The sequence below is a fragment of the Paroedura picta genome, chromosome 2, assembly GCF_049243985.1.
Source record: "Paroedura picta isolate Pp20150507F chromosome 2, Ppicta_v3.0, whole genome shotgun sequence".
NCBI classification, from domain to species: Eukaryota; Metazoa; Chordata; class Lepidosauria; order Squamata; family Gekkonidae; genus Paroedura; species Paroedura picta.
Window position 1 is genome coordinate 42,108,076 of NC_135370.1, and position 27,523 is coordinate 42,135,598.

At 43.3% G+C, this 27,523-nt stretch overlaps 1 protein-coding gene across 1 annotated transcript; it reads left to right on the forward strand.

Moving 5' to 3' along the window:
• The first annotated feature begins 1,109 nt into the window (after positions 1-1,109).
• GCG (glucagon) lies at positions 1,110-26,130 on the forward strand. Its single transcript, XM_077319903.1, has 7 exons — positions 1,110-1,262; positions 5,163-5,263; positions 5,638-5,799; positions 16,909-16,962; positions 20,044-20,181; positions 23,357-23,500; positions 25,609-26,130. The coding sequence occupies exons 2-7, from the start codon at positions 5,166-5,168 to the stop codon at positions 25,652-25,654; spliced, it is 642 nt and encodes a 213-aa protein (XP_077176018.1). The 5' UTR covers positions 1,110-1,262; positions 5,163-5,165; the 3' UTR covers positions 25,655-26,130.
• Positions 26,131-27,523: the final 1,393 nt, after the last annotated feature.

Below are 27,523 nucleotides of genomic sequence, written 5' to 3' on the forward strand. Positions count from 1 at the left end.
CACAACTGTGTGTCCCTAAGTTCAGTGGTGGCACGTCCTCTCCCCTCAATGTGAAATACTGGGACATATTAACAGAGTTGCCAGCTCTGATAGAGAAATTGCTGGAGATTTGTAGGGTGGGGCAAGGGAAGGGTGGAGTTTGGGAGGAAGAGGGACTTCAGTGGGGTGCAATGTCATAGAACCCACTTCCTCTAGCCCAGTGGTTCTCAACCTTCCTAATGCCGCGACCCTTTAATACAGTTCTTCATGTTGTGGTGACCCCCAACCATAAAACTATGCAAGGGTTCCTTCACAGAAATTAAACTGAAACTGACCAATGACATGAAGATCCCTTGTTCATGATTGTATATAAATTGTTTTTTCCCCAGGGTTTCTCAATTCAGTTCTGCCCCTTGTCCCACCATGCCGATCTCGCTCTTTTCCGCTGCTCGAGTCAGACAAAAGCTATATCTCGATCTACCCCGCAAGGCTGTTGTATGGATGAAATGGAAGAGGAGCGATGTCGGCAACTTTGGGACCCCCTTGGAGAGAAGGACTGTACGCCCTGCCGCGACCCCTGTAAAAGGGTCATTTGACCCCCAAAGGGATCCCGACCCCCAGGTTGAGAAGCACTGCTCTAGAGGAACTGATCTCTGTAATCTGGAGACAAAAGCTGCAATTCCAAGAAATTTCCATCTACCACCAGGAGGGTGGCAACCCTATAGAGACTGGGGGGTCACCAAGATAGGTGCATTTGCTTAACCCTCTCTCAGCAAGATATTCTAGGTTTACCTCTGGTTGCATTGTGCCCGCAGTAATTGTGCTATTACAGATCAATTAGCATACTGCTTAGAATCTCCCTCAGGGAAGGGGTGGGGTGGGGTCATCAGCTGCTCCCCAGATGTTTGACTCCCCCTCTGGACGCCTTTACGGTCATTCGGGCAGGTGCCCTTTGGGGGCAACGACACCTCACTGCCTTTGTGCTAGGCCCTCTTTCAACAGTGATGTCATAACAAAGTAAGCGGAACAAATGGGTGAAATCAATCGTTTGAAAATTGTTCAGATGCAAAGAATGGTAAACAAACCGGCTTTGAGTAAAGAAACTGCCGGCAATGATGCAGTCGTGAAAGTGCTTACTGGAGCTGAACTGGAATATATATAGGAGGCTGTGCAGGAAGCGACTTCTTCAGAGACACACCAAGATCCTCCAGGCTTTCCGTGACCCAGGAAAGAGGTGCTGTCTGTCCGGCTTCTCCATCCTTTCCTTTTCCACGCATCGGAAGGTAAGAGTCCGATCAGCCTTTCTCTAGCATTCCTTTGCTCCACCGAACATAGATTGTGAAAACTTAGTCCGTATCAACAGGTGGTTTCATGATCTTTTCCCTGATTTTTTTAAAAAATCTCTGGCTTCCCAAGCTTTGTAGAAATCATGTTGCTTAACATTAATTTTCCTTAAAGGTGATAGAAGGCAGCTCTTTCCTGAGAGGTTTTTTTTTTTTTTTTTGCAATGATCCTCCAGTTTGGTGTAGTGGTTAGGAGTGACGAGCCGGGTTCGATTCCGCACTCCCCCACATGCAGCCAGCTGGGTGACCTTGAACTCGCCACGGCACTGATACAGCTGTTCTGACCAAGCAGTGATATCAGGGCTCTCTCAGCCTCACCCACCTCACAGGGTGTCTGTTAAGGGGAGAGGAAAGGGAAGGCGATTGTAAGCCACTTTGAGACACCTTGGGGTAGAGAAAAGCGGCATATAAGAACCAACTCTTCTTCTTCTACTTCAGTAATATTAGGACTCCCTCAGCCTTACCTCCCTCACAGGGTGTCTGTTGTGGGGAGAGGAAAGGGAACATGATTGTAAGCCACTTTGAGACACCCTCGGGTAGAGAAAAGCGGCATATAAGAACCAACTCTTCTTCTTCAGTAATATTAGAACTCTCTCAGCCTTATCTCCCTCACAGGGTGTCTGTTGTGGGGAGAGGAAAGGGAAGGCGAGTATAAGCCACTTTGAGCCTCCTCCAGGTAGAGAAAAGCAGCATATAAGAACCAGCTCTTCTTCTTCTTCTTCATAAGGCTGATATTGATGACAGAGACAGGGAGACAAAGGGAACTGTGGGAAAGTTAATATGTGAAAGAGTAGATTGGTTTTTTAAAAAATCTCGTTGACTATCTTGTGCACTTCCACATCCTGTTTTGAAAAGACCAAAAGTTGGCTGAGATACAGAATTATTCCCTTTCAGAGGAGGAAGGGAGATGATTCACAATTATTAGAATGAAGTAAGTTCTTTTGATGCACTTAGGGGTGACTCGGAAATGTATGTGTATCTCACAGTTGAAGCAGAATTCCAACCTTCTTCTTCACCGACCTCAGGAGGCCTGGAAGGTTGTAACTCTGCTTAGGAGGGCACTGTTGGTTCTCAAAGGTCTTTGCCCGGAAGTGAAAACCGCCTTACTTGAAAGAATTGTGCCGAAGTACACAACATACATAGCTGGGTTGAAGGACAAACAGGAGAAAGCTCCATCCTGCAGACTTTTGCCTGTGCCAGCAGTTCATGCCACACATACAAGTCAATAAGTTGATGAGAAACATGCATTGTATCCATTTGCCATCTCTGAAGTTCATGTGTTTGTCATAAGGGGGTTTACACTATAACCATCAGTCTGGTTCCTTCGCCAAACCTGCTCCTGCAGCCGCCTTTTTCAACTTTTTACCACTGAGAAACCCTTGAAACATTCTTCAGGCTTCGAGAAACCCCAGAAGTGGCACAAGCATGCAGGATACGGTTGGGAAGTATAGTTGTGTACAGGCCCACCTGGGTCCCCTCCCCTCCCCACCTCCTCCAGGCCCATCCTGGGCCATTTGGGGGAGGGGAGGTTGACATGAGCATATCCCCCGATAAATGTTTAACTATTTTTAAAGAATATATATAAAATAATTACCCATTTGGGAAACCCTTCCAGGGCCATCAAGAAACCCCAGGATTTCATGAAAGCTCGTCCTAGAGATGCTGTTTCATTCCTAGATGAAGAACCAACGAGATATAAGCCAAGCTATAGATAACCAGCAGCGGTGTTGCTGCTAGAGTTTCAGACGAGGACAGGGCAAGCCTGGGCTTAATGCTTTCCCATCTCCTTTTGCCATGAAGCTCTCTGGGAGAAGGTGGATCTTAACCAAGCACACCTCACAAAGTTGTTGTGACGATAGAGGAGAAAGCCAAACACATGCCCACTGGATTCTGTGGAGTCAGAACTCAGCCCCCTCATAAATAAGGTCCGATCTTTCTGGGGAGATGGGCATTTTCAGGTTCTTTCCTTCCTTTGAATGGTGAAGAGGGGGGAAATGCTTGTTGTGAAGGGCAGGCAGAACACATAAGGCTGAAGAAGGGGCTTTTTCAGTATGGAGAACATGCCCTCTTGAGAAAATACACTGGGGGGCAGCATTGCACTGCTGAATGACGGCACCCAACAGTCTTGTTGCTGAATTTTAGTATAAAGACAACGCTTTGTCCATTTTTACTGACCATGTTAAGGACACTTGGTACAGCTTAGCCATAGCTAAGTCATAAGGGCATTTTAGTCATAAGGGCATTTTAATGCAATTTGTGGGAGAAGGAAAATTGTTTTCTAGGAATGACCCAAGTGACACTGATGGGTGTCATCAGATTGGGGCTAATAAAAGGTATTGTGCAGATCGGATTCTGTTTGGGTTTTTGCTTGTTTATTTGGGAGGGTGGGGGGATTTTCATTTGGGATCCCCATGGCCGGTAGCAATTTCTTTCTTACAAAAGAAATGTGTGTCCAAATTCCTTCTCATTGCTTGCAACGAGATGGGTAATTTTTGCTGCTGTTCACTGTAAAAATAGAAACCGATACAAAGATATTACCATATGGTGGAAAATTCCTTTTATTTAAGTGCGCAGTAGATGCAAGAAAAAAAAAATACAGATTAGCCTTCCACATAGATTTGCTAATTGCCTTTACCCATTTGCCTTTTCGGAGATATACTTAAAGCCCATCTCAAATCCCACTCCTAAATATGCAGAAATGGGTCTAAAAGTTGCCAAAGGTTTTCTTCATTGCAGTATTTCATGTATATGTTATAGTCCATGAAGCCTACTAGTCATATCCTTCAACCAAGAAGGCTCCATGTCCTCGTGCCCGTGCATGACTGGCCAGGACCTTCTTCATGTAGCATCTTTCAAAAGCTAGACTACCGTCTTGCTGAGACTTGGGCCTTTCCATGGAGTTGCCCTGGAAGGCAATTTTGAAACTTCAGATTGGTACTGAATTCCTCAGCTCCCCTTTTGGGCAGAACTGATTTCATCATGATGCACTAACTCTGGAACATCTCAGCAGGTTGCCTATTTTTCCTTGGCTCAATTGAAGTTGCTCATTCTTCCCTTTATGGCTTAGGTCCCGCATGTCTACATACATCCCTGTATGAATCAGCGTGCCTGTTGCAATAGTCCCAGCATCCTTTTGTCCCTTCCCTCGGGGAGGTTAGAAGAGCAGCTTCTGCCCATTTGCAGCTTTCTCAGCAACCGTTCTGGCCTTGGACAGCCGTCTCCTCTTGGAGATAAGGAGTTTATCAATTTTGCCAGCTTTTTGCAAGGCCTGCAAAACAATTTTATATAAGAGGGCTCAGGCTTTGGGAGGGGAGGGAGGAAATGGAACAACCAGAGCTTTATTGGTTGTGTGATGAGGACTGCTGCTAAAAATGGTCTTAAAATTTCCTGATGTTTTATTTTGGGCGATGTTTTTATAAACCGTTTTGGATCCTCTTTGGGAGGTGTGTGAAGCCGTGTTTAAGCAAATCAATCAATGCAGTGGTCCTCTAAAGCAGAGGTAGTCAACCTGTGGTCCTCCAGATGTTCATGGACTACAATTCCCATGAGCCCCTGCCAGCAAATGCTCATGGGAATTGTAGTCCACGGACATCTGGAGGACAACAGGTTGACTACCCCTGCTCTAAAGGTCTGAAACTCTGAGGAATTTTCTTTGGCTTCCACTTGGAGATTGTAATGTATCCATCCAGTCTAAGTAATATAGGATTTAGGGCAGGGAGAAGTTCCCCTGCGTTTGTCGTGCTTTCGGCTGGGGTTGTTGCCGTCTCAATCTAATTCTGCTGTTGCCAAGCAATTGTAGCGAAGTCCTTTGGTGATCGGATCTTTTCCTCTGTCTTGCAGGCAATGAAAATGAAAAGCATGTACTTTGTGGCGGGGTTGCTCTTAATGATCGTTCACGGCAGCTGGCAAAGCGCCCTTCAAGAAACAGAAGAGAAATCCAGGTAAACACCACCCGTCAAACTTTTAATGTGGGAATCACCCCCCCCCCCAATTGAACTCTGCAGCTCCTTATAGCAGAAAGCGAGCCTGTGTGGAAAATCCTTTAAGATACTAACCAAATCCCACCCCTCCAGTTAAATATCAGCGCAACTCAGTATAACTTACATCCGTGCATCAGTTTATGAGTTCAAAGGGCTTGGGTTGTCGTGGTCCATTTCTGACATTATCAAGCCGTTAGCGATGCTTTATTACCAGCAATTATGTTTAGAAGGTAATATACTGTCCATACCTACAATTGTGGAGCTCGGGATGCATCATGGCACCTTTAGAGTATGCGATTGGCAGTGTCATTAATGTGTTACAAACACGCTTATAGATTATTCAAAGCTTCCCAGGCTGAACCCTTAGATGAATCTAGACAGCTGAATGAAGTGAAACGCCACTCGCAAGGCACATTCACCAGCGATTACAGCAAGTTCTTGGACACGAGGAGAGCGCAAGATTTTGTAGAGTGGTTAATGAGCAGTAAAAGAAGCGGGTAAGCATAACAGACACCTCCTCCCCCCCCCCCATTGCCACCAACCTCCTTGCAAATTGTCCCCTGGGGAAGAATTGTGTGAGACTTTTAAAGTGGGATTATAATGCCCTATTAATCCGAGGAAAAGTTTTCAGTGTGTGTAAAAGGATGGTCTTCCAGACTTCACACAGGTAGAATCACAGTACAAGATCAAACATTCATCTGTCCATCCGTCTGTCCATCCGTCCGTCCATCCATCCATTTGTCTATCCAGCTATTGTTAACGTATTCTGATTTAGAATCTATCCTGTCTTGGATTGCTTCATGCTGGTGTCAAATGTTTTCATATCTATTATTTATAACATTTCTGTGCCACTTCTTCAGAATAACCTGCTTAAGGCAGATGACAGATAAAACATAATACAAACAATAAGCAAGTGCAAAAAGCTAAAAATTAACTAACTATTAAAAGTAAAGGTAAAGGTATCCCCTGTGTAAGCACCAAGTCATGTCTGACCCTTGGGGTGATGCTCTCCGGCGTTTTCATGGCAGACTCAATACGGGGTGGTTTGCCAGTGCCTTCCCCAGTCATTACCGTTTACCCCCCAGCAAGCTGGGTACTCATTTTACCGACCTCGGAAGGATGGAAGGATGAGCCAACCTTGAGCTGGCTGCTGGGATTGAACTCCCAGCCTCATGGGCAGAGATTTCAGACTGCATGTCCGCTGCCTTACCACTCTGCGCCACAAGAGGCTCTCTCTTATGACTAACTAACTATTAGCACAGGTTAAAAAGCCAAAGCCTAAGGACCACATAAATTATTTTGCAGTTTTAAAGGGTAATGTAGAACCAGTTTAAAAGAACAACTCCTAACTTTAACAGGCAGGATTAAAAAAACAAAACAGAATGATTTAGATGGACACCTAAAAGAGAGCCCGGTTGGGACCAGGTGAGCCTCAAGGGGAATGACATCCCACCACTAAAAAGGCTGTGTCTCTGGTCATGATCTTCTTCTGTTCAGCAGGAAGAATCACAGAGTTTCAATACACTTTACAAAGTAGATTTTTTCATTCTACTCAGGAAAATCCAGGGCTGGTTCTGCACTTACTCCCCCCCCCCCTCCCCGTTATCGATCCTGCTTTGAACTAAATTTGAACTCGGTTCTTCCTCCTTCGTTTTTCCAAAATGGAAACAGACTGCATTCTACACTTAATTGTGTGGCTATTCTCTCCTTCCTGCTTGATTGGGGAGGCTCAGAGGGGGGAGGAGAGCAGTGGTTGTGAAGTTCCAGCCGGCATTGAAGGAGCACAAGGCTGGAGAGGGATTTCTTTCCTGCCATTCTACAGCCAAAGTAAGTGTGTGTGTGGGGGAGGGGGGAATAGACCATGAGGCTGATTGTTTATTTTGGTTTTCCTGAATGAGTAAGTGGGGGGGAGGAATGAGGGGGGGAGACAATCCAAAAGGCCAATCTGGGAGCACAGTCACTTTAGAAATAAGGGGAAAAAATAAGTCTTGCAAGGGAATGGCGACTGGGAACCAGGCAGTCTTTGAACTGATGTCCTGAACAATCAGCGACAGGCTGCTTCGCTATGTCAGCGGTGGATGCGCAGGGGAGGGGGAGAGAGTTAATCCAGCAAAACGTAGAACATCAACACTTAATTCTGGGGCTTTGGGGGCTTCTCAAATGTAGCAAGTTGTATCTGCTCCTGGATATCATGGGGGAAAGGAAGTGTCACCATGGATCAATCATAGACATTGCGGATGGAAAATTTAAAGCGCTAAATATCAGAATCAAAACCGAATAAGGTGTAGATGACTTTTTAAAATCCAGGGTCACTAGGAATAAAAAGCCCAGTGCAGATTCAGCCCAGCTGCAAAGGCACATTGAAAGTGCATTATCCAACGGGGGCAGAGTGGCTGGGCTTGTGAAGACGATCTTAACCTGGCTGCTTGAACAGTACAAGAGGGTGTGGTTCTTCGGGCATCCAGTCTCTGAAGTCTTTATGGATTTAATTCTGCGTACATCTGAGAGCATACTTTCACTGTGCTTTTGCAGCTGGATTTTCCTGTGCAAAACAGGAAAATCTACTTCTAAAGTGCATTGAAAGTGCATTTTCCAAGATGTGAGGAATAGCTAAGAAGCAGCACTTTGAATTGTATCCAAATGCCAATAAAGGTGATGTAACTGTAATTGAGTTATATCCAGGAACAATATTGCCCCACCCTGAGTGTTGAGTCCTGTCTTACATCCTATAAATAGAAGACAATCCTCTTTGGAATATCTTATCATCATCCAGAATGCACTATGGGCATTATCCAAATGAAAGCCCCTCCCCCACAAGTCATGCAGAAATCTTTGGCAATTGTGCAAGCACAGTTAATGTGCTGAAAATAGTCATGTTTTTTAAAGAGGTAGTTCAATGCCTGTTTATTTCCCGAATGTATCAGGTCTGATAAATTGATTGGCCCATGGGCTATAATCCATTGCCTAGTTGTTGTTGTTGTTGTTGTTAGGTGCGAAGTCGTGTCCGACCCATGGACAATGATCCTCCAGGCCTTCCTGTCCTCTACCAGAGTCCATTTAAGTTCGCACCAACTGCTTCAGTGACCCCATCCAGCCACCTCATTCTCTGTCATCCCTTTCTTCTTTAGCCCTCAATTGCTCCCTCTTCTCCAGGGAGTCCTTCCTTATCATGAGGTGGCTAAAGTATTTGAGTTGTTAGTTGTTAGCAACACTTAAATCAGTCCTTTCTCTGCCAGAAATATTCCTTATTGGGTATTGGATCTAACATATATGTAAATAAACCCATACTTGGACATACTGATCTGGCTAGAAACAACTTTTCTGCTGGTGGGAGTGGAAGACCATCACAACAGGCTATGCTGGGGATCATTGGATGTGGGAGCTGTAATAATAGGGACCTGGGCGGAACTGAATTTAAAAGCTAGCTGGATCCAGCCTATTGTATATGATGTAATGAACTGTAGATTAAATACAATGCAATCCTAAGCAGAGTTGTATTCTTCCAAATCCATTGAAGTCAGTGAGCTCTGAAGGGTACAAATCTGTTTAGGATAGCACTGTTAGAACAACAATTTTATCTTAGGTTATCTTTTTTAAGTTTATGTAAGTTACTAGGGGCAAAGCCCGTTGCATTCAGGAATACAGTGAGCACTAGATGGGGGGGGGTGACAGAACTCTACAGATGGCCTCTCCCTCCCCCCAGGACCTGGAAAGGCTGCAGGCTGGAGGCCCCCGGGAAGGGAACTCACCGGCAGTGCATGCTCTCACATGGCAGGGATCTGTAGGCTCTGAGCCAGTTGGAGAAGGAGGCACTCAGGGGTGGGACAGCCGCCCTGAGTGGGTGTTAAGTAAGCTATGAGAGACGCTCCTCCTCCAAGGCCTTACCAGAAATATTAAATGGAACATTCCCTCTTTTTGTGTGTGTGTGGAGGTATATGGTGCCTTCTGTTTTATAATATGACAACTAGATTCTAGCCTAGTTAAATAATTTAAATAATAATAATAATTTAAAAATCTTGTCTCAAAGGTTATTTACCTTTGAGACAAGATTTTAAAATTATTATTATTTAAATATATTAACAGTCGCTCCCAGAAGTGCCGGCTTGAGGCAGTTTACAATAAAACCCATAAAACAGAATAAAATTTACACTCTAGGCAGCATAATCCCATCCATTCCCTCCCAACCCACCAATCCAGACCCAGTTCCCACTGCCCACCGGCCTCTGGAGAGGCTACCTGCATAGATGGACAGCCATCCAGAGGACCTCTAAAGGAGGGGTTTGGGGGGGTGGGAATAAGCTTTTGGGAGGTAAAGCTCCCCATGTCAGTTGCTATCTGACAAGGGGACTTTGGTGCTCGAAAGCATCTATTCTGTTGGGGCTTTAGGACTTGGCTCAATCCTAGGTCCCTGCTGCAGGGTAACAAAGTGGTTTGAAAGTGTGCAGTTTGTGGATGAGGCACAGGTCCAGCCTCACAGCGCTTTGAGGTTCAAAAGAGAGAATCTTTACTGCATGGTTATTTACAGAAAAGATATATTCATCTGCTTCAGTCTCCTTACTGAAGCAGAGTATCATTGCTTAAAAGACAGTTATAGGGATTATTTAGGCAGCTAGTATTGCAATATCCTGCATACATCTACAAGATAACTGCATTTGGAATATTGTGTCCAGTTTTGGTCACTGTATCTGAAAACTATACTGCTTAGAAAAGGTGCAGCAGAGGGTGATCAAAAATGATCAAAAGATTGAAACATTCTTCCTCTGACCAAAAGCAAAGGAGGTTGAGCCCTTTTATTTGGGGGGTGGGGATCCTAAAGGGGTGGGGAGACAAGATGAAGAGTTTGTAAAACAGTAAATTACAAATGGTAGTAGAACCCTTATCCCCTCTCTATAATACTTGAACACGTAGTCACTCTATAAAGTTGATGGGCAGGATTCCCAGGACAGACGTTTCTGACTCAAAGAGGTACTGTCTTGTGGAATTTATTGTTGCATGATCCACCGGTGGTTACTGTTGTAGTTGGCTCTAAAAAGGACGAGTTCATGGAGAATAGGCCTATTAGTTACTACTAGCCATGGTGCCTAAATAGAACCTCCATGAGTAGAGACAAGAATTTCCTGAAAGCCAACAGTGGGCCAACAACAAAGATCGTTATGGCCTCCATGCCTGCTTGTAGACCTTCTAGGGCCACTGTGGAAAACAGGATACTGGGCTCAATTGACCACTGTTCCAGTCCATATGTGAAAAGAAAAATCCCATTGACTTTGCAGACAACATGAACTACCATGACAATGACATAGCATTACCCATCTCCTCCAAGAAAGGTCCTCTGTAATTGTTAAATTGTCATGTTGCTGAAGAAAAGTGTGATTCAAGACACAGAGACTGCAGAACAAGGACTGATGTAAACCACACATGTCCTGTGAGTGATCCTCTAGATCAGGAGTACGCAACCTGTGGTCCTCCAGATGTTCATGGACTACAATGGACTGAATTGTAGTCCATGAACATCTGGACGACCACCGGTTGACTACCCCTGCTCTAGATTTCACAAATCCTGTTTCATTAAGAAGACCAAGTAGGGATTTAAATTTAGAAAAAAAATCTTTATTTCTTTTTTTAAAAAATGAACAAAAAATCAAAGTAAAATAAATACATACAAATTTCTAAAATACAAGTTACAAATCTATCATTAAAAAAAAATCAGTAATACAAGCTTAAAATTAAGTTCTCATTTCACTTTTCAAATGTATCCAACACGTAGCTGGCAAGTTAGTTTAGATAAGTGAATTCATGCTGCTGATTTCTGTAACGGGTTTTGTTCTTCTTCCAAATCTGAGCAAAAATTAGCCTTGCAAATTTTACGACATTAAGGACAAATTCATAGAGGGAAATTCTACATGATTTACAAAAGAACACTTACAAATGTGAGTCCAAAGACACATTTGTTCGTCTTAAAGGTTCCTTTGGACTCACATTTTTTTTGCCACTTCAGACCAACACGGCTGCCCACCTGAATCTAAAAAAACCCAAAACCCTTCAATAACAATGAAAGCTGTTTCTCTATAACTTTAGATATAGTCATAGCGATCATATAGAAATCTGCTGCTCTCTTACCCTCCTACCACATGTGTATAAAATAGCATTGGTAGTCCTACATACTCAGCAATTCCCATTATCCCTTTGGTATGTTTTTATTAATTTAGAGGGAGACAGGTGGCATTGATATTGTATTTTTCTTAGAATCATAGAATCATAGAGTTGGAAGGGGCCATACAGGCCATCTAGTCCAACCCCCTGCTCAACGCAGGATCAGCCCTAGGCATCCTAAAGCATCCAAGAAAAGTGTGTATCCAACCTTTGCTTGAAGACTGCCAGTGAGGGGGAGCTCACCACCTCCTTAGGCAGCCTATTCCACTGCTGAACTACTCTGACTGTGAAATTTTTTTCCTGATATCAAGCCTATATCGTTGTACTTGTAGTTTAAACCCATTACTGCGCGTCCTTTTCTCTGCAGCCAATGGGAACAACATCCTGCCCTCCTCCAAATGACAACCTTTCAAATACTTAAAGAGGGCTTATCATGTCCCCTCTCAACCTCCTTTTCTCCAAGCTGAACATTCCCAAGTCCCTCAACCTATCTTCATAGGGCTTGGTCCCTTGGCCCCAGATCATCTTCGTCGCTCTCCTCTGTACCCTTTCAATTTTATCGATGTCCTTCTTGAAATGAGGCCTCCAGAACTGCACACAGTACTCCAGGTGTGGTCTGACCAGTGCCGTATACAATGGGACTATGACATCTTGTGATTTTGATGTGATGCCCCTGTTGATACAGCCCAAAATGGCATTCGCCTTTTTTACCGCTGCATCACACTGCCTCCTCATGTTTAGTTTACAATCCACAAGTACCCCAAGGTCTCGTTCACACACAGTGTTACCTAGAAGCGTATCCCCCATCCAGTAGGCATGCTTTTCATTTTTCTGACCCAGATGCAGAACTTTATACTTATCTTTATTAAATTGCATCTTGTTCTCATTTGCCCATTTTTCCATTGTGTTCGGATCTCGTTGAACTCTGTCTCTATCTTCTGGAGTATTTGCCAGTCCTCCCAATTTGGTGTCATCTGCAAACTTGATGAGTAGTCCCTCCACCCCCTCATCTAGATCATTAATAAATATGTTGAAAAGTACCGGGCCGAGCACCGAGCCCTGAGGTACCCCGCTACTCACCTCTCTCCAGTCTGATGAAACACCATTGACAACAACTCTTTGAGTGCGGTTCTCTAACCAATTCCCTATCCACCTAACTATCTGAAAATCCAGATTGCAGTCCTTCAATTTATCCATTAGTTTATTAAATTAACTCTGGCAGAAAGGTTTACTGAAAGTTTAAACCACTTCTTAACACTGATGCCTGAAACTATGAGCTAATTTGGGCTTTTTTTTTTTTTTCCAAAGTCCTACAAATGTTTTCTGTTGTTTACTATCAGCATCTAATAGAAAATTATATATCTTAGAGAAAATTTTCCTTTCACTGGTCATAGGTAATTTTTCAAAACTTGTCAATAGGGTTCTTATTTTATCTTTAGATAGTAATGTTTGTAGAAGACTTGTAACCTGTAGATACTGAAACCAAGGGATTTGCCTATTGTCTAAAGATGATATTACTGCATTTGTAACATCAGGAATTTGCCCATCAGGAATTAAGGATTTATTATCAGACACCTTTAGATCTTCCTGGGTTTTAAAATTTCCTTCTTTTGCAGCTTGGCTAAATTCTTTAGATTTAATAACATAAGCCAGTGGTGATTTCAAGGAGCTACTGTTGATCTGTCCTTTATCCAGGCATTTTCTAATGCATTGATAATAAAATTATAATTAGCATGATATTTGTTTCATATTTTGCTCAGCCAAAGCCAGATTCTCGAAGGTATTATTGACACAAAGGATTGTTCAACTTAAGTCAATGTCATATGTTTATCTTCTTTTATCCATTTTGTTATCCAGCCTATTCTAGCTAAATAGGAATAATTTTGCACCCTACCTCCTGTTGTGTTCTTGTCCTGGGCATCTTGAAATTTTACCATAGGTCTCTTATAATTCCAGATAAATTTGTTCAAACATTTTTGTATGCTTTAATACAGGTACATTCCAAAACAGAAAATTCAATTTAGGTAGAATTGACATTATAATTAAATGCATTTTACCTGGCAATGTTTAAACTGTGACCAAGTGGAGAATAGGATTTTAATTTCCTTCATGACTTCATCAATATTCAAGTGATATAGATCTGTAACGCTTTGGGGGATATAAATACCAAGATATTTAACAAGGCCAGTTTGTTTAACTTTTTTTTAACATTCCACATGCACAGTAATCACTTTCTTTAATATTAAAAAGCTTTGGTTTTAGAAATGTTAATTTTGTAACCAGAGATATTGGCAAATTATTATATCATATCCTCTAGTAGCATGCTAGAATTCTTAATAGTTAAATACTACAATATCATCAGTATATACATTTAGCTTGCAACAATAATTTGCAATTATTCCCTTTATGTTGGATATTCAAAGAATCAAAGCTGCAAATAATGGCACAGATAGAGGGCACCCTTGTCTTTCTCCTCTCAATATAGCGAAGTGTTGGGAAAGCTCCCTATATGTACACAATCTAGGGATAGACCAGAGTAAATTATACCTACCTAATTTATAAAATTTTCACCAAAGCCAAAGTGGTTGAGGCATTTATTTAAATACAGTATTTGCTGGCATATAAGACTACTTTCCCCCCCTGAAAAACATGCCTCCAAGTGGGGGGGGGGGTTCTCCTATATGCCGGGTGCACTTCAGTTGGGATAGACATAGCTGCTCATAGTGGCCCATAGTACTGTAATGTAACAAACTCTATATCAAGTGGAAATGTTGGGGGGTCGTCTTATACACCCAGTCGTCTTATACACCGGTAACTAACTTTTGTCCTTTCAAAGACCTTTTTGGAAAGTATTCTTTCTTAAAAGTTCACGCAGTAAACAACAACAAAAAATAATTCTGTGATTCATTGGACTGTGACTCCAGATAGTTTGTTCCATTGTATTTCTGTTGACCAGAAGAGTAAGCCTGTTTCAGAAGTAATGATTCCAGAAGGAATTGGTCATGCTCAGGCAGGTTCCCAAGGCCCTCCTAAGATCACTTTTCTGGGATTAAGCCCTACTGAAGATATCTGACTCAACCTACTTAGGGTTGTTCTTCAACCCTTGATTAAATAATCAAGTAGCAATTGTCGTCTCTCTAGGACACTAAGCAGTCAAGATGGGGAGGAACCACAGCTCCATGGAAAAGCCTCTGCTTTGCATGCAGAAGGTCCCAGGTTCAACCCCCTGGGGTCTTCAGTAAAAGGACCAGGTAGTAGCTGATGTGAAAGACTTCAGCCTGAAATACTGGCAAGCCAATCTGACTAGACAATACTGACTTCGATTGAGTAAGGGTCTGATTCAGTATAAAGCATGTTCAAGTATGTGGTTCAAGAATGTTCTGAGGTTGCGCCAAAAGTGGTTGCCGGTGGGTTGCCTGCTGTGAGGAAGAACAAATCTTGCCTTCCCCATGACCCAAAATACATCTCACTGTTCCTCGAAATACATCTCATTGTTAATAGCGATCTGAACAATATCTTTAAAGTATGGGTGATAAGTCTTTTAAAAAATGAGGAGGGGAATTTGCACTTTGAGCACATCATTTGCAGATTTCACCTCATCTCTGTTCTTATCTCGAGCCTCGCTGAAGCCATGAAAAAAGCTAAATGGTTGCCAGAGCAAACTCAATATTTCTCTGCAGCTGCAGATCCCAAGTATTTCAGAGAATACTACTGATTTTCTCATGGAGGATCATGGAGGATCCATGGCTAATTTGTAAGGAATCCTGGATTCCCCAAAATGCAATCTGAAAACCCCTCTCAGCAGTCATAGTCATATAAATATAGGTGAAACTAATTTACTACTAGAAACTCCAAGAAGAAATGTTATAAGAATGTCTAGATTTTGTTCCTGCATTTTTCTTCCTTGCACGTCATCACTTTCTGTTGGGATCATTCCCAACAGTCAAAGTAATTTGGCGCTCTGCTGTCTCCCACACATCAGTATCCCATTCGTTGTTCCATATGATACTTCATTGTTATGTGTTTTTGTTATTTTCCTCCTTCTGGGCCATGCGTCGTCTTCCACCGTCACAACATTTGTTTCGTCTTCCCGCCTCATGTTGTAATCAGATGATGTTGGCTAACCAAGCTAGACAGGGGGACAAAAACCAAAGTCCCAAATAGTAAGTATGATCCTGCTCAGTGTGTGTGGAAAAGGGACAATACTGCATTACTGTGGGTATTTGTGCTGTTTACTGTGGTTTCTGTGAGTAGCCTTCAACCGCTGCATTTCCTGCCTTCCTCTGGATGTAGAACATCAATCAGAGCCTTGTAGAAGCCCATTCTAAACATTGCCACAGTTCAGACCCTGGGTTATGGCCCTCTGAATTCTGTATCTTGTTCAAGTAATAGAAAGTGGCACTTGAGAGCTGAGGGACTGAACGCCTGGGTATAAAGTTCCTTGCCGTACATTGCTAGACCAAGCTTAACTGGACATTGCTTGGAGGCTCTTCACGAGATCAGGGCCAATGGACCCCAGTTGGACTTCAGGTGTGCAAAAGCACATTCAAAACTTCTGCATTTGTTCTTTCTACCTGTATTTAACCTGGGATAGATCACACCCATTGGTGGAGAACCATGAAATACACCACCTACAGCATGACTTCATAAAATGATCCGAGACGAAGACCTAAATAATTCTACAAGAAAAGGCCCTTCTGACCAGGTTCACACAACAGCTCTGCTTTTCCTTCTCCTGCTAGCTATAATCTATGCCTGAATCAAATGGTTCAGTCCAGTTGTTAGCCACATCCTGTTGCTCGCCACCAGAGAATGAATGGGCCATTGGAAGCACCATAACCAACAACTTAAAGGTCCAGTTCACAAAGAGGCACAGATCATCAGAAGCTGAGGAAGGGCTGACTAACAGTGAAACCCTAAACAGAATTACATTCTTCTAAGCCCATGAACTTTAGTGGACTCGGAAGGATATAACTCTGTTCAGGATTGGATGGTTATGTCAGCTGGCTCTCTGCTGATGACTAGCTGACAGGAAAACCAGCTAGTTTTAAACAATGATTGCAAACCTTCTTAAAGAACTGTTGGGTGTACTCCAAGCCAAAATGGCGACCCCTAACTGAAGGGCAAGCAAACCGGAGGATCAGTTGCAGAACACATAATTCATATGTGAAGGGTCCTTCCCAGGTTCAGTCCTCGCTCCTCAGTTTCTCCCACTGAACAAATTACTGCCAGTCAGGATTGAAAGGGATGGCCAAACAATCTGAATCTGTGTTCAGCTAAGCTAGCTGAGTGGTATCCTTGTGGTATTAAATGCCAAAGTCATAGACTTTCAGTGTCCTATACATTGTCAATGTATTAATGAAAGCCCACTGTGACTATTCATTGATAAGTGGATTTTTTCCCTACCTGTGCAAATACCATTTCAATGATCTAATGACTGTGGACCTCTGCTCCAGACAACAAAGGCAAGAAGAGACAGAGAAAGAAAACCTACTGGATCAGCTCTCCAGGTATTTAAAGAGAATAAGCATTTTACAATATGAGGAACTGCATAAGAACAGGAATAACAAGGGGCTGTGTCTCAGAGGTAGAGCATCTGTTTGGCATGCAGGAGGTCCCAAGTTCAATCCCCGGCATCTTCAGTTAAAATAATAAAATAGTAGGTGATGTGAAGGACCTCTGTCTTGAGACCCTGGAGGGCCACTGCCAGTGTGAGAAGACAATATGGACTTTGATGGACCCATTGTCCAATTTAGTAGTAGGCAGCTTCTGAAAGTCAATAGAGTGGGAAAAGCCCACACTGAGGTCTTGTATATGAACACATTTGTAGCACTCTGGTTCTGAGCCAGAGATCTTTTTGTGCTGGGTGCATACTTATGTGCTGAGCCTGAAAGATCTCCTCTGTGAAAGGCTGACAGTGCTGATCCGACGTGGTCAAAGGAAAAGACTAACTGGAAAGGATCTTCCCAGCAGAAAAGCAGAACGATCAGAGCTGAGAGCATCCACTCTCTAAATAGTGGTGTTCATACACAGTAGAAGCATCAGATGCCTTTCCCTGAGAGCTGAGGTTCTACCTTCCCTATGTAGCACTCTTTTGTCCATCAAGACTGTGTCTGGAAGAGTGATACATACACACAAATACACAAATCACTCTTGCTAGTTTGGGAAAGATTTGTAGAAGTAAGTCCCGTTGACTGCCATAAAACTTGGGTTTGGAGGTAGCGGCCAAAGTGAGACTTTTACCATTGTTCAGATTCATGCTCTGTGGGCAGGGAGTGCTGAAAATACCAAGCAAGTGTGAAATAGTTTCTAGTTGCCTAGGTGGTGTCATGTTCTTCTGGCACGTGTCAATGGGGCAATCCACATCTACATTGGGGATTAAGTTCTCTCAATATAATTTGATTTCCTGGGCTCCTTTACCCATTACTTTGGAGGCACATGGAGTGTTCTGTCTGTACACAAAACATGGAATATTCCAACACTGTGCTCAGCTCCTGCAGCCCCTTCCAACCCTCTGGAAAGGTCATTCCTATGGTCAAGGGACATGTGCAGAGGAATAAATGAGGGGGGACTGGAGTAAGAAAGAACAAAGGGGTGAAATGCCTTCTCTTTCCTCTTCTACCAGTGGTTGATTTCATCCCTTTGACTTTCCTCCCTCTGTGGTCCATCAACACACGTAGATCCTGCAACTCCTGGAATGATCTTTCTATGGACTGGTAGGGGCTGCTGAAGTGGATAGTTGAATACACTGAAATGGATAGTTAAGTACATACCACGGTTGAGTACATACCAGTGTTTCCCTATGGACATTCTGCAGGGTACAGCTGATGGCACTGTCTCTGCTACCTGTAGAACACATATATTTGCCACACACACACTACTACACATTTACATGTAGATGTGAAATATTTATACACAAAGTTTGTAATGTGGGTTTAGAGGGACTGAACCATGTTTCCACCAAACGCTCTTAATAGAATTTACTTCCATTGGATCCGGTTCTCAAAAAACAAGGCTGACACCAAATCGACCTACCTCCTTCTCTCTAGTAACAATGAGACACACACAAACAGAGAAAACCTAAGGTATTTTTAATTGAAGAGAGTGAAATGGGATCCAGTACTGGGGAAAATGTTAAAGATCCCATATGGAAAGCAAATCATTCTACTGGGTCAGAAATCTGAAACAAGGGCGAAAAATAACAAAAACAAGTGAGTAGACCAGGAAAGTGGGAATACATGTGTGCTACGATTGTGCATTGGTGGTGTCTCAGAGAGAGAGAGCTATCAGGGGCACTGTCAGCATCCTGCATTAATACATGTCCACTGCTGCCTCCATTCATTGCCAATTCCAGAGTGAAAAGAAAGACCCAACTCTGGGACATCCTTAACTTGGGTGAAGGCAGTTTTGTGTATGAGTGAGCCATGCAGTGATAGTGAGGCTAATTGGTGCCCAGGATCATTATATTTATTATGTAGGAACACGAATTCGTTTCCATTGCCAACTTCTAGCACCAGTAAGCACACCCAAATGAAAGGAGGGCAACTGTCTACATATGTCATGAATTTAAGCCAAAGCTAAGGTTGGGTAGGACACTGTTGGGTAGCACACACTGATATGAATCCATATTGTTCCTTTGTTGGGACAACACTTCCATTTGCAGAAGACAGGGTAGTGATTTCTGCCAACCCCCCTACCCCCGCCACAGGAGGCTACTATGCTGTTCCTGAGAATTCGTGGACTTCACTCCCCAAGTACACATGAAACAACATTTCAGAAGCTAAGTGGGGTGCAACCAAAGAAGGAATGGGGAATGCCCTGTTCTGAAAAGGCCACCAGTAGTTTCCTGCTGTAATTGACGAGCAATTGCTTGGGAACTGCTTTTTGCTTAATACCTCTTGCCTGCCCCAAACCTTGAGCATATCTGGATTGGAATCTCATCTCTGTATCTAGTACATGTTTTGTTTCAATCATTCCTCAGGACACTCAGGCAGTACACCTGTTGCTCCTTTTCCAGTTCTGTATTATTTTCACAGTAGCCCTATGAGGTACACTTGATCACACAGAGCGTCAGTGGCCCACGGTCCCCTAGCAACCTTCATGGCAGAGTGACAATTCAAATTTTGATCTCCCAAAGATGTCACACTAATGACTATACAATACTGGCTCCCTCTCTCTCTCTTGATATCTAGTGTTGGACATGCCTAGATCCACATTTAATGGTGTCCTGGGAGTTTCTTCTTCAGAGACCTTATTATGTGCTCCCCTGGCTTTTCTTAGAATAACTCTGCTTCCCCCAAATTTGCTTGCCAAATCTTCTGCAGACTTGATTGGCAGAATTAGGCTGGCCTATGGAGAAGGGGCTTACATGAATACTTCACTACTAAGGGAGTCTGCATATAGTCATGTTGCTCTGTATTCTGTTCCTTGAAGAAAACCACATTGCCCTGGGGGGAAAAAATCTTGGGAATCTTCTAAAACATTTGCCATTAAGATGGTGCCGGAGATGGGGGGAGGTATGCTGGTGAAAAGCTGTCGGAACAAAACAGCCCAAACGTGACGTAACCCTACGATTCGTGTTCTCGTTTTAGCAACGGGCTCGCCAGACGCCATGCGGAGTATGAGAGGCATGCAGATGGCACCTATACCAGTGACATCAGCTCTTACTTGGAAGAGCAAGCGGCCAAGGAGTTCATTGCTTGGCTCATGAGTGGACGAGGGAGACGAGAGTAAGGACCCGTCTGTGGCTATCCTTGAGCATTCCTGAGCTTTTCTTCTGGTAGGGGGGATTCCACCAATCGAAGCTGAATGGAGCCGTGATGCGTTCCTCCCACCCCACCCCTGCACTGTATGTCATACTTCTCATTTGTAACTAAAAATGTTGTCATGGGCATCATGTGACTCAACGGCCAATTAAAACGTAACTCTTTGCAAGTTTACTGTGCTGTCGCTTGCTTGAATACATGACATTTCTCCATTCAGTTCAAGTCATACCGAAGGTCAATATGTTCTTATCCTATACACCATCCACCCAGGTCACCTTCTTCCATCTTCTTGGCCAACAGAGTTTTGTCATCTCCAGTCCCTCTCTTCCTCTCACTCATTTCCCGATTTGCACCGTGATCCTTGTTCACTTTCTTTTTTTGCACTTTGCTGTTCTTTAAGCTTTTTTTTAAAGTCTCAAACTCCTAGAGACTCCTCCTCTTAGAGCCTCTCCTTCTTTGCTCCTCAGCCTCTTCAAGAAATTGCTGATAAGCCCATCATCACACTGTCACCATCTTTCCCAGCCCCTTCAGAAGATTTTGTTCTACCTTCCCACTCTTGTTCGGAAAGACGTACAATATTTACCCCCCTTCCCCTGCCTCAAAGCATCCCGTAACTCTAGACTGCCAACACCTCTGTCAGTCACCTGTACTCTATCAGTAACCACCTACATCCTGTTCTCACCACGTTTTTACAACCTCCCTTTCTTTTTTTTGCTCTTTGGCCTGTTCTACCCACTGCTGACTTTGATCCATCTCTCACAGCAACCATACATTTGGAACAGTGTCTTTCTTTCATCATGTCACCCCCTCCCCATCAGAGCCCACGCTCACCCGTCTTCAAGCCCCTACATGTTTGTCAGTATGGCTTGGCAGTTGAAGGTTCAACAGGCCTCATCCCATCTGTACTTATTCGTACCTGTAGACTGTGAGCTCTTTGGAGCAGAGTTCTCCTATCTCCTCCTTCTGTTCCATGGTCCTAACCTCTATTGCCAGCTGTAAAGGCAATATGTATGTCATTGGTACGCTATAAAGGTTGATGACAATTACCGTATAATAATGATAATAAAAAGAGATCGGAGAGTCAACAACTTGTGCTGGGATTAAAGAAGAAAACAAATGAGTAAAATGGACTTCTGAAACACTAAATAGCCCTGAATACGATATACATCCTGGTCAATGACGGCAAATACATAAATATGGTCTACATCAGCTCTTGAGAAGAGTCCTTGAGAACAACTCTAAAGAGATGATAATCTTTGAAGATATATATTGTTTAATAATTGTCTTTGGGGAAAGAAGCAGCTTCATGAAGGAGTGGCATTTTGACATTTAATGGACACCAGATGTTAGTTCTGAAATACAATCCATAACAGATATCCAGGTCGGAAGGTATTTATGATACATCTTTCTTCGTGTTCTGCTTTCTTTAGCCTTCTTAAGAGGCACACAGAGGGTTAACTTTGAATTACGCAGAAAGAGATGGGACATAGTAACAATGCAGTTTTTTTTTAAAAAGAAATTTGGGAAGGGGGATATAAAAAGGGATCATTCGGAGTAGAGAAGAGGCAGAAGCCTCTTTGTACTTTGTGGGGTACACAGCTTGGAACTGGCGTTTCGTCCCCCCAGTTCCTGCCCCCTCATTGTGTCAGACATAACACAATTGTTATGGATTCTCAAGCCCTGCATGGATGATGGGACAGTGTTGTGCATGAAAAAGGGGATTTAGGGAAGGCTGTGTTGGGTTGTTGGAGAACCCACACGATCTCAGGTTTCTGCAAATAGGCCTCCCTTGGAACTGTTTCAGGTTTTTAAAGGGCATGGGAGGAAGGGAGGCAGAAATCCCATCTCTACTGGCCATTTGATCTGTATCCTAATCAGCCATGGCATGCATGGGAATTGGGGAGAACCCCACCATTCACATATCTTTCTATTATGTCTGACATAGGGTGGGTATCCCAAACCCAGTCTGTGTACTCCTTCATGTGTAAAGCCCATTGCATCTAACAAGTGGTTAAGCCCTTAAGAACAGCATCCAGAACACGTAACTATGCTCTGAAATGTACAGATATGATTTTACACGACTAGTACTTCTCAAATCCAAGGCATGTTGGGTGAGGAATTCAGCAATCTGTTCTGCCAGGGTTCCTGCTGAGAGGAACCTGTAGGGCCATAAACAAGATGAAATTTCTCTCCATAGGCCTGTTGCTTACTCATTAGTTGGCTGTGGTGTGAGGGCATTTGATTCTGAAGTATATTGGATGTAACATGTTTACAATGAATGCTAATACTGTATTTTACTTTCGACAACAGCATTGGGGTTTGATATGTTGTCTCTTCTGTTTCCATTCTTGATTAAAATTCTAAGCAAGGAAATCAGGATTTGTTCTCGGGACATTTTTGTATTGGCCTAGACCATGAATGGAATGGGGTAGCTGGCTCTCACAGTCATCCTTCCTTGTGTAATCGGCAAACATCTGCGTTCACATTAAACCTTACTTATATGAGGTAAATGGGTTTCTCTCTTGGGAATTCCGCTTCCAAAGAATACGGAAATGCTAACATCTACTGTGTATTGAGCACAAAGGTTTCCCTGGCATATCCCCTGTACGTATCACTGACCATAAAACATAACCCTGTTAGTCTGGAGTAATCCAATCAAATTAAACAAGGTTGCAGAGGACTTTGGTCTATTTACTGTTGGAACTAGGGAGTCACAACAACTAACAACTACACCTCTATATTGTTTGACACAGGAGATGGTCAGTAACCTCTGGTGGAGTTTGGTCCTGAACATTGGGACTTTGAAAATATTAAATGTGTAATATTGGGCCAAGCAGGAATTAACAATATCAGGTGTCGTCCAGCCAAATTTGAATGGGAGGGAGATGCATGAGTTTCTGTCTCTGCCACTGAAATGAGGCTGAAGGGTTTGGCTTCGCTGGGCACAAAATATTTCCCCGTAAGTTTCCCAAACTTGAAATAGCTTCGCGGGTGTAATTTTTCTGAAGAGGCTGCAGCTAGTCAACTCAGCCTGATATGTTTTTTTGTTATAGGAACGCGGAGCTGAATTACAGGAGACGTGTTTGTTCTGAACCACACAAGGAAGTTATTTTGTCCCTTTTTTCCCCCCTTTTTAAAGTTTGTCAGAAGGAGCTGCTAAAGCCGTAAGCACTGCCAGAAGATATGTAGACGGCACTTTCCACAGTGATCTCCATGAAATCCTCGACGAGATTGCCACCCAAGAATTCATTAATTGGTTGCTTGAAGGAAAAGTGACTGAGAGGTGCATACATTTCTGCTAACTGTATTCAGCTTGCCCTTTGTACCTGGAGTACCGACGAGGACCCATTCCGCACACATTGAACGATGGACTTCCAATGTGCTTTTGCAGCTGGATCTAAAGTGTATGGAAAGTACATTATCCCATGTGTGCGGAGGGATGCCGGCCTCCGGGTGGGATCTAGGGTCCCCCAGAATTACTGTTCACCTCCAGACTACAGAGGTCAGTTCTCCTGGTTGCTTTGGAGGGTGAACACAATGACGTTGTAGCCCCCTGAGGGCCCTGTACCCCAGGCACTACCCACAAATCTCCAGGAGTCCCAACCTGGAACTGGCAATCTTACACCCCACCTCTGCTAACATCTGGAGGTGGGGACTTGCAGTCCTAAATTAGGTGCCTTTGAAATGACTCCCTAGTTTGGGAAAACTTCCGTCTATTCAATCTATTGTGATATCTGAATCCAGGAACCTTAACAAACTGGATTTGGTTCTTTACCAAACAGTGGGATTCCAAACTAGAATTTAATCGTGGTTTAGTAAAAATGCCACCCCTGAACCACTCCTGGACCAAGGGAGGGGAAAGGGCTTCTGGATGGCTTGCAGAGGGGAGTTGATAGACTCCTGCAGAAAGAAATAACCCACCTGAATTGAATTGGCACACTGTATAGGAGCCAGAAGACCAGGAAGTGTCCCTCCGCCCCCCTAATCATGGTTCTATGTGCAAAGGGAGAAATAAAGCAGGGTGGTGTGTGAAGGAGGGAATCATAAACTGGGAATGAACAAGGTTTGTTCTAATCCCAAACAAACTCTAGGTTGTTTGTGACATATGAATGCAGCCGAAGAGAACTGGGAAGAGAAACATTTTATTTTCTCTTAGCATAGTTTCTAGGCCCTGGGTTGCTCTTTTCTTTAGGCCAACACGAGAGCTTCCCAAATGGGTCTGTTAATGGCCGTATTTTGTGATTAATACAAGCAGCAATATAGGCTTAGGTGAGATTTAAAAAATCTCCACTGTCAGTAAGGTGCCTTGGTCACTTTGAAATTGCATGTTTAGAATTATAAATGTAACTGATCCTTTTGTGAGCAATTTTGTTTCTCAACAAGTATTTTCAATAGTTTGGCCTGAAGCTATAATTCTCTATGTTTATTTAGAGGTCACATGATTGTTCGAACATGCACGGCCCAGATTAGCCATATCTCATCAGATTTCAGAAGCTAACCAAGATTGGCTCTTCTTAGTACTTGGAGGAGAGGCGACTAATGAGATCCAGGGTTGCTCTGTGGAGGGGAGGCAGGCAATGGCAAACCATCTTTGTTTGTTTATTTCTTGCCTTATTGCCTTATTGCCTTGAAAATTCTACAGGGACAGCCCATATCGACAGTCATATGTCAGTATTTCCCACCATGTCCCACTATTATAATCATAACTTATTAATAAAAGTGGACAGGACTACAGACTAAAAGCTATTTTCTAAAAAAAACTAGATGATCTAGCCAAAATTAAGCATTTTTAAAGACTCGAGGCCTATGTTCACAAGGCCCAATTCAATGTAGTACAGGCATTCTCAACCAGGGTTTTGTGAAACCCTGGGATTTCTTGATGGTCCTGGAAGGGTTTCCCAAATGGGGGGGGGGAGTTAATTATTTTTTGATATATTTTTAAAATTTGTTAAACGTTTATGGTGTGATATGACCATATATGGTCATGTCAGCTTGCCCCCTCCCCCAATTTGGGAAGGGGGTGGACCTGGAGGGGGTGGGAAGGGGGTAGAGCATGTACCCAGCTCTACTTCCCAACCATGTTCTGCATGATTGCACCACTTCTGGGGTTTCTTGAAGCCTGAAGAATGTTTCAGGGGTTTCTCAATGGTAAAAAAGTTGAGAAAGGCTGATATAATGGTGCTTATTGCCAAACAAAAATGCACAGGATTAGGACACCTGTTTCGATAGCAAAACTTAATGATGCCAACAACTGTACACGTGCGTTCACTCACACAGGACAAAACACCACAGTACTGTAGAGCCTAAGGGTTTATTCATCTTCACTAAGAGAGTCTATCGAAGTCCACGTCACTGGATCCTGAACCTAACTTTTGCTCTTTCTTTTGCCAGGGACGTTTCGAGACAATACCAAGGAGACAGAATAAACATGGCATAAATTAAGATCTTCACTACATGAAGAAGTTAAACCGTATATAATTTTATTATTATATGTGTTTTATGTAACAATGTTGAAAGCCGCCTTGAGCTGGCATGGCAAGGAGGGGCAGGGTATAAATCAGAATAAATCAATAAAATAAAATAAATACCTGCCATTAGGGAATTCTGAGACTTGCATTTCAGGACCCTTGCCCTAAAACCAAGCAACTCAATGCTTATTCGTTTGCCCAGCTATGAAAAGAGAATGTAACTTTATCTTGCCCAATTGAAGTGATAGTTCTGTTGGTAGAAATAATGGATGATTTCAGATTTTTCCTTTTGTTTAAGGAGTCTCCTAAAGAAGCCCCAAACAACTGCATCTATATTCAGCAGTGTCATGATTATTATTTTTTTCCGTAGGAAGATAAACAATGCACAATTCAATTCTACACAGTTACGTTCTTTTTTCACTGGAATAAATCTACTTTACTCTTTGAGGTGCCACTAGACTCCTGTTATATTTTGCCGATCCAGACTGGCACAGCTTCCATCTGGAATTTGCACCTGTGCTGGGCTACCACAGGACCGGTTGGCTGAGAAGGCGGGGCGGAGAAAACCAAAAACCATTCTGGGAATTACAAGGCATCAGTGACAGATCATGCCAAAGTGTTCCTAACTAGACATCTGGAACAGCTTGCTTAGGAAAAACACGTGGGTGTGAGTCATCCTTCCTTTTCCAAAACAAGCTGACTTCAAAATAGATGTGCTTCTTTACAAGTGTGTTTTGTACAAAAGATGATAAAAACAAACACAAAGAAGAGAAATAAACCGAGGTGGGGGAGGAGAAATACATAAGGGTGCAGTTTTTTTTTTACCAAGGTGAGGACAACAATAACAAAGGAAACTAGGTTACACTCAAAAATATTATAGAGGTTGGTGATGTCCTCCTTAGGGAGCATTGTCTTTCACAAAACTGCATGGTATTTTCTTCCAACCAACAAGAGGAAGTTAATAATCTGTGACTGGGGTTGAGGGTGACTGGGGGTGGGACCTGAGGATCCCTTGGAATTATAGCTCATCTCCAGGTTACCGAGATCAGTTCCCCTGGAGAAAATGGCTGCCTGGGAGGGTGGACTCCATAGCATTCTACTCCAATGTGGTCCCTCCCTGCTCCAAATCCCGCCCACTCCCATCTCCACCCTCCCAAAGTCTCCAGGACAGTCTGCTTGGGGCTTTTTACCAACTCAAATAAATCCCTCCTGTCTTCCCTGATTGGCCAAGGCATTATTTCAAAGACTTCCTGGTTGCAAGGATTATCTTGGACTGCGCTCCAGAAGCACTAACTTCTCTCAGCAGAGATTTGCCTCTTGGATTCCCCCCCCCCTCCCGTTCAAGAAAAGAAAGAGGCTCCTGCTGTGCTTGGCTCCCTTCCCTGCTCTGAGCCTCCCCAATCAAGTGCAGAACACTTTCTGCTTCAAGGGTGAGGAGGGGAATAGAGGAAGACCCGATTTCAAATCCATCTGAATTCAGCAGGATCCACAACGTGAAAAAACAAACTAAGTGCAGAATCATCCCATGGGTTTCCCAGCCCAGAGCTGGCAACCCTAACCTCAAACAAGAATAAAATTGAAAAAAGGAAATGTGAGTAGTGCTTTCTGCTTCCCAGCATCTTTGAATTATGAACTTGGACTGCAGAGAAAGAGTCCTCAGTTTTTAGTTAGATTGAAGGTGGGGTGGAAATAATAATGTTTGAATGAGATGCACCTGTTTGGTGCTGAATTTCCCCAAGTGTGAAGGTGAAGGTATCCCCTGTGCAAGCACCGGGTCATGTCTGATCATTGGGGTGACGCCCTCTAGCATTTTCATGGCAGACTCAATACGGGGTGGT

What these genes read in the sequence shown, in the direction of transcription:
- GCG (XM_077319903.1), top strand. Translation starts at nt 5,166, where the DNA reads ATGAAAATGAAAAGCATGTACTTTGTGGCGGGGTTGCTCTTAATGATC. An exon ending in GAAACAGAAGAGAAATCCAG is followed by an intron (nt 5,264 to 5,637) that starts GTAAACACCACC and finishes ACACGCTTATAG; the next exon opens with ATTATTCAAAGCTTCCCAGG. An exon ending in AGTGGACGAGGGAGACGAGA is followed by an intron (nt 20,182 to 23,356) that starts GTAAGGACCCGT and finishes CCCTTTTTAAAG; the next exon opens with TTTGTCAGAAGGAGCTGCTA.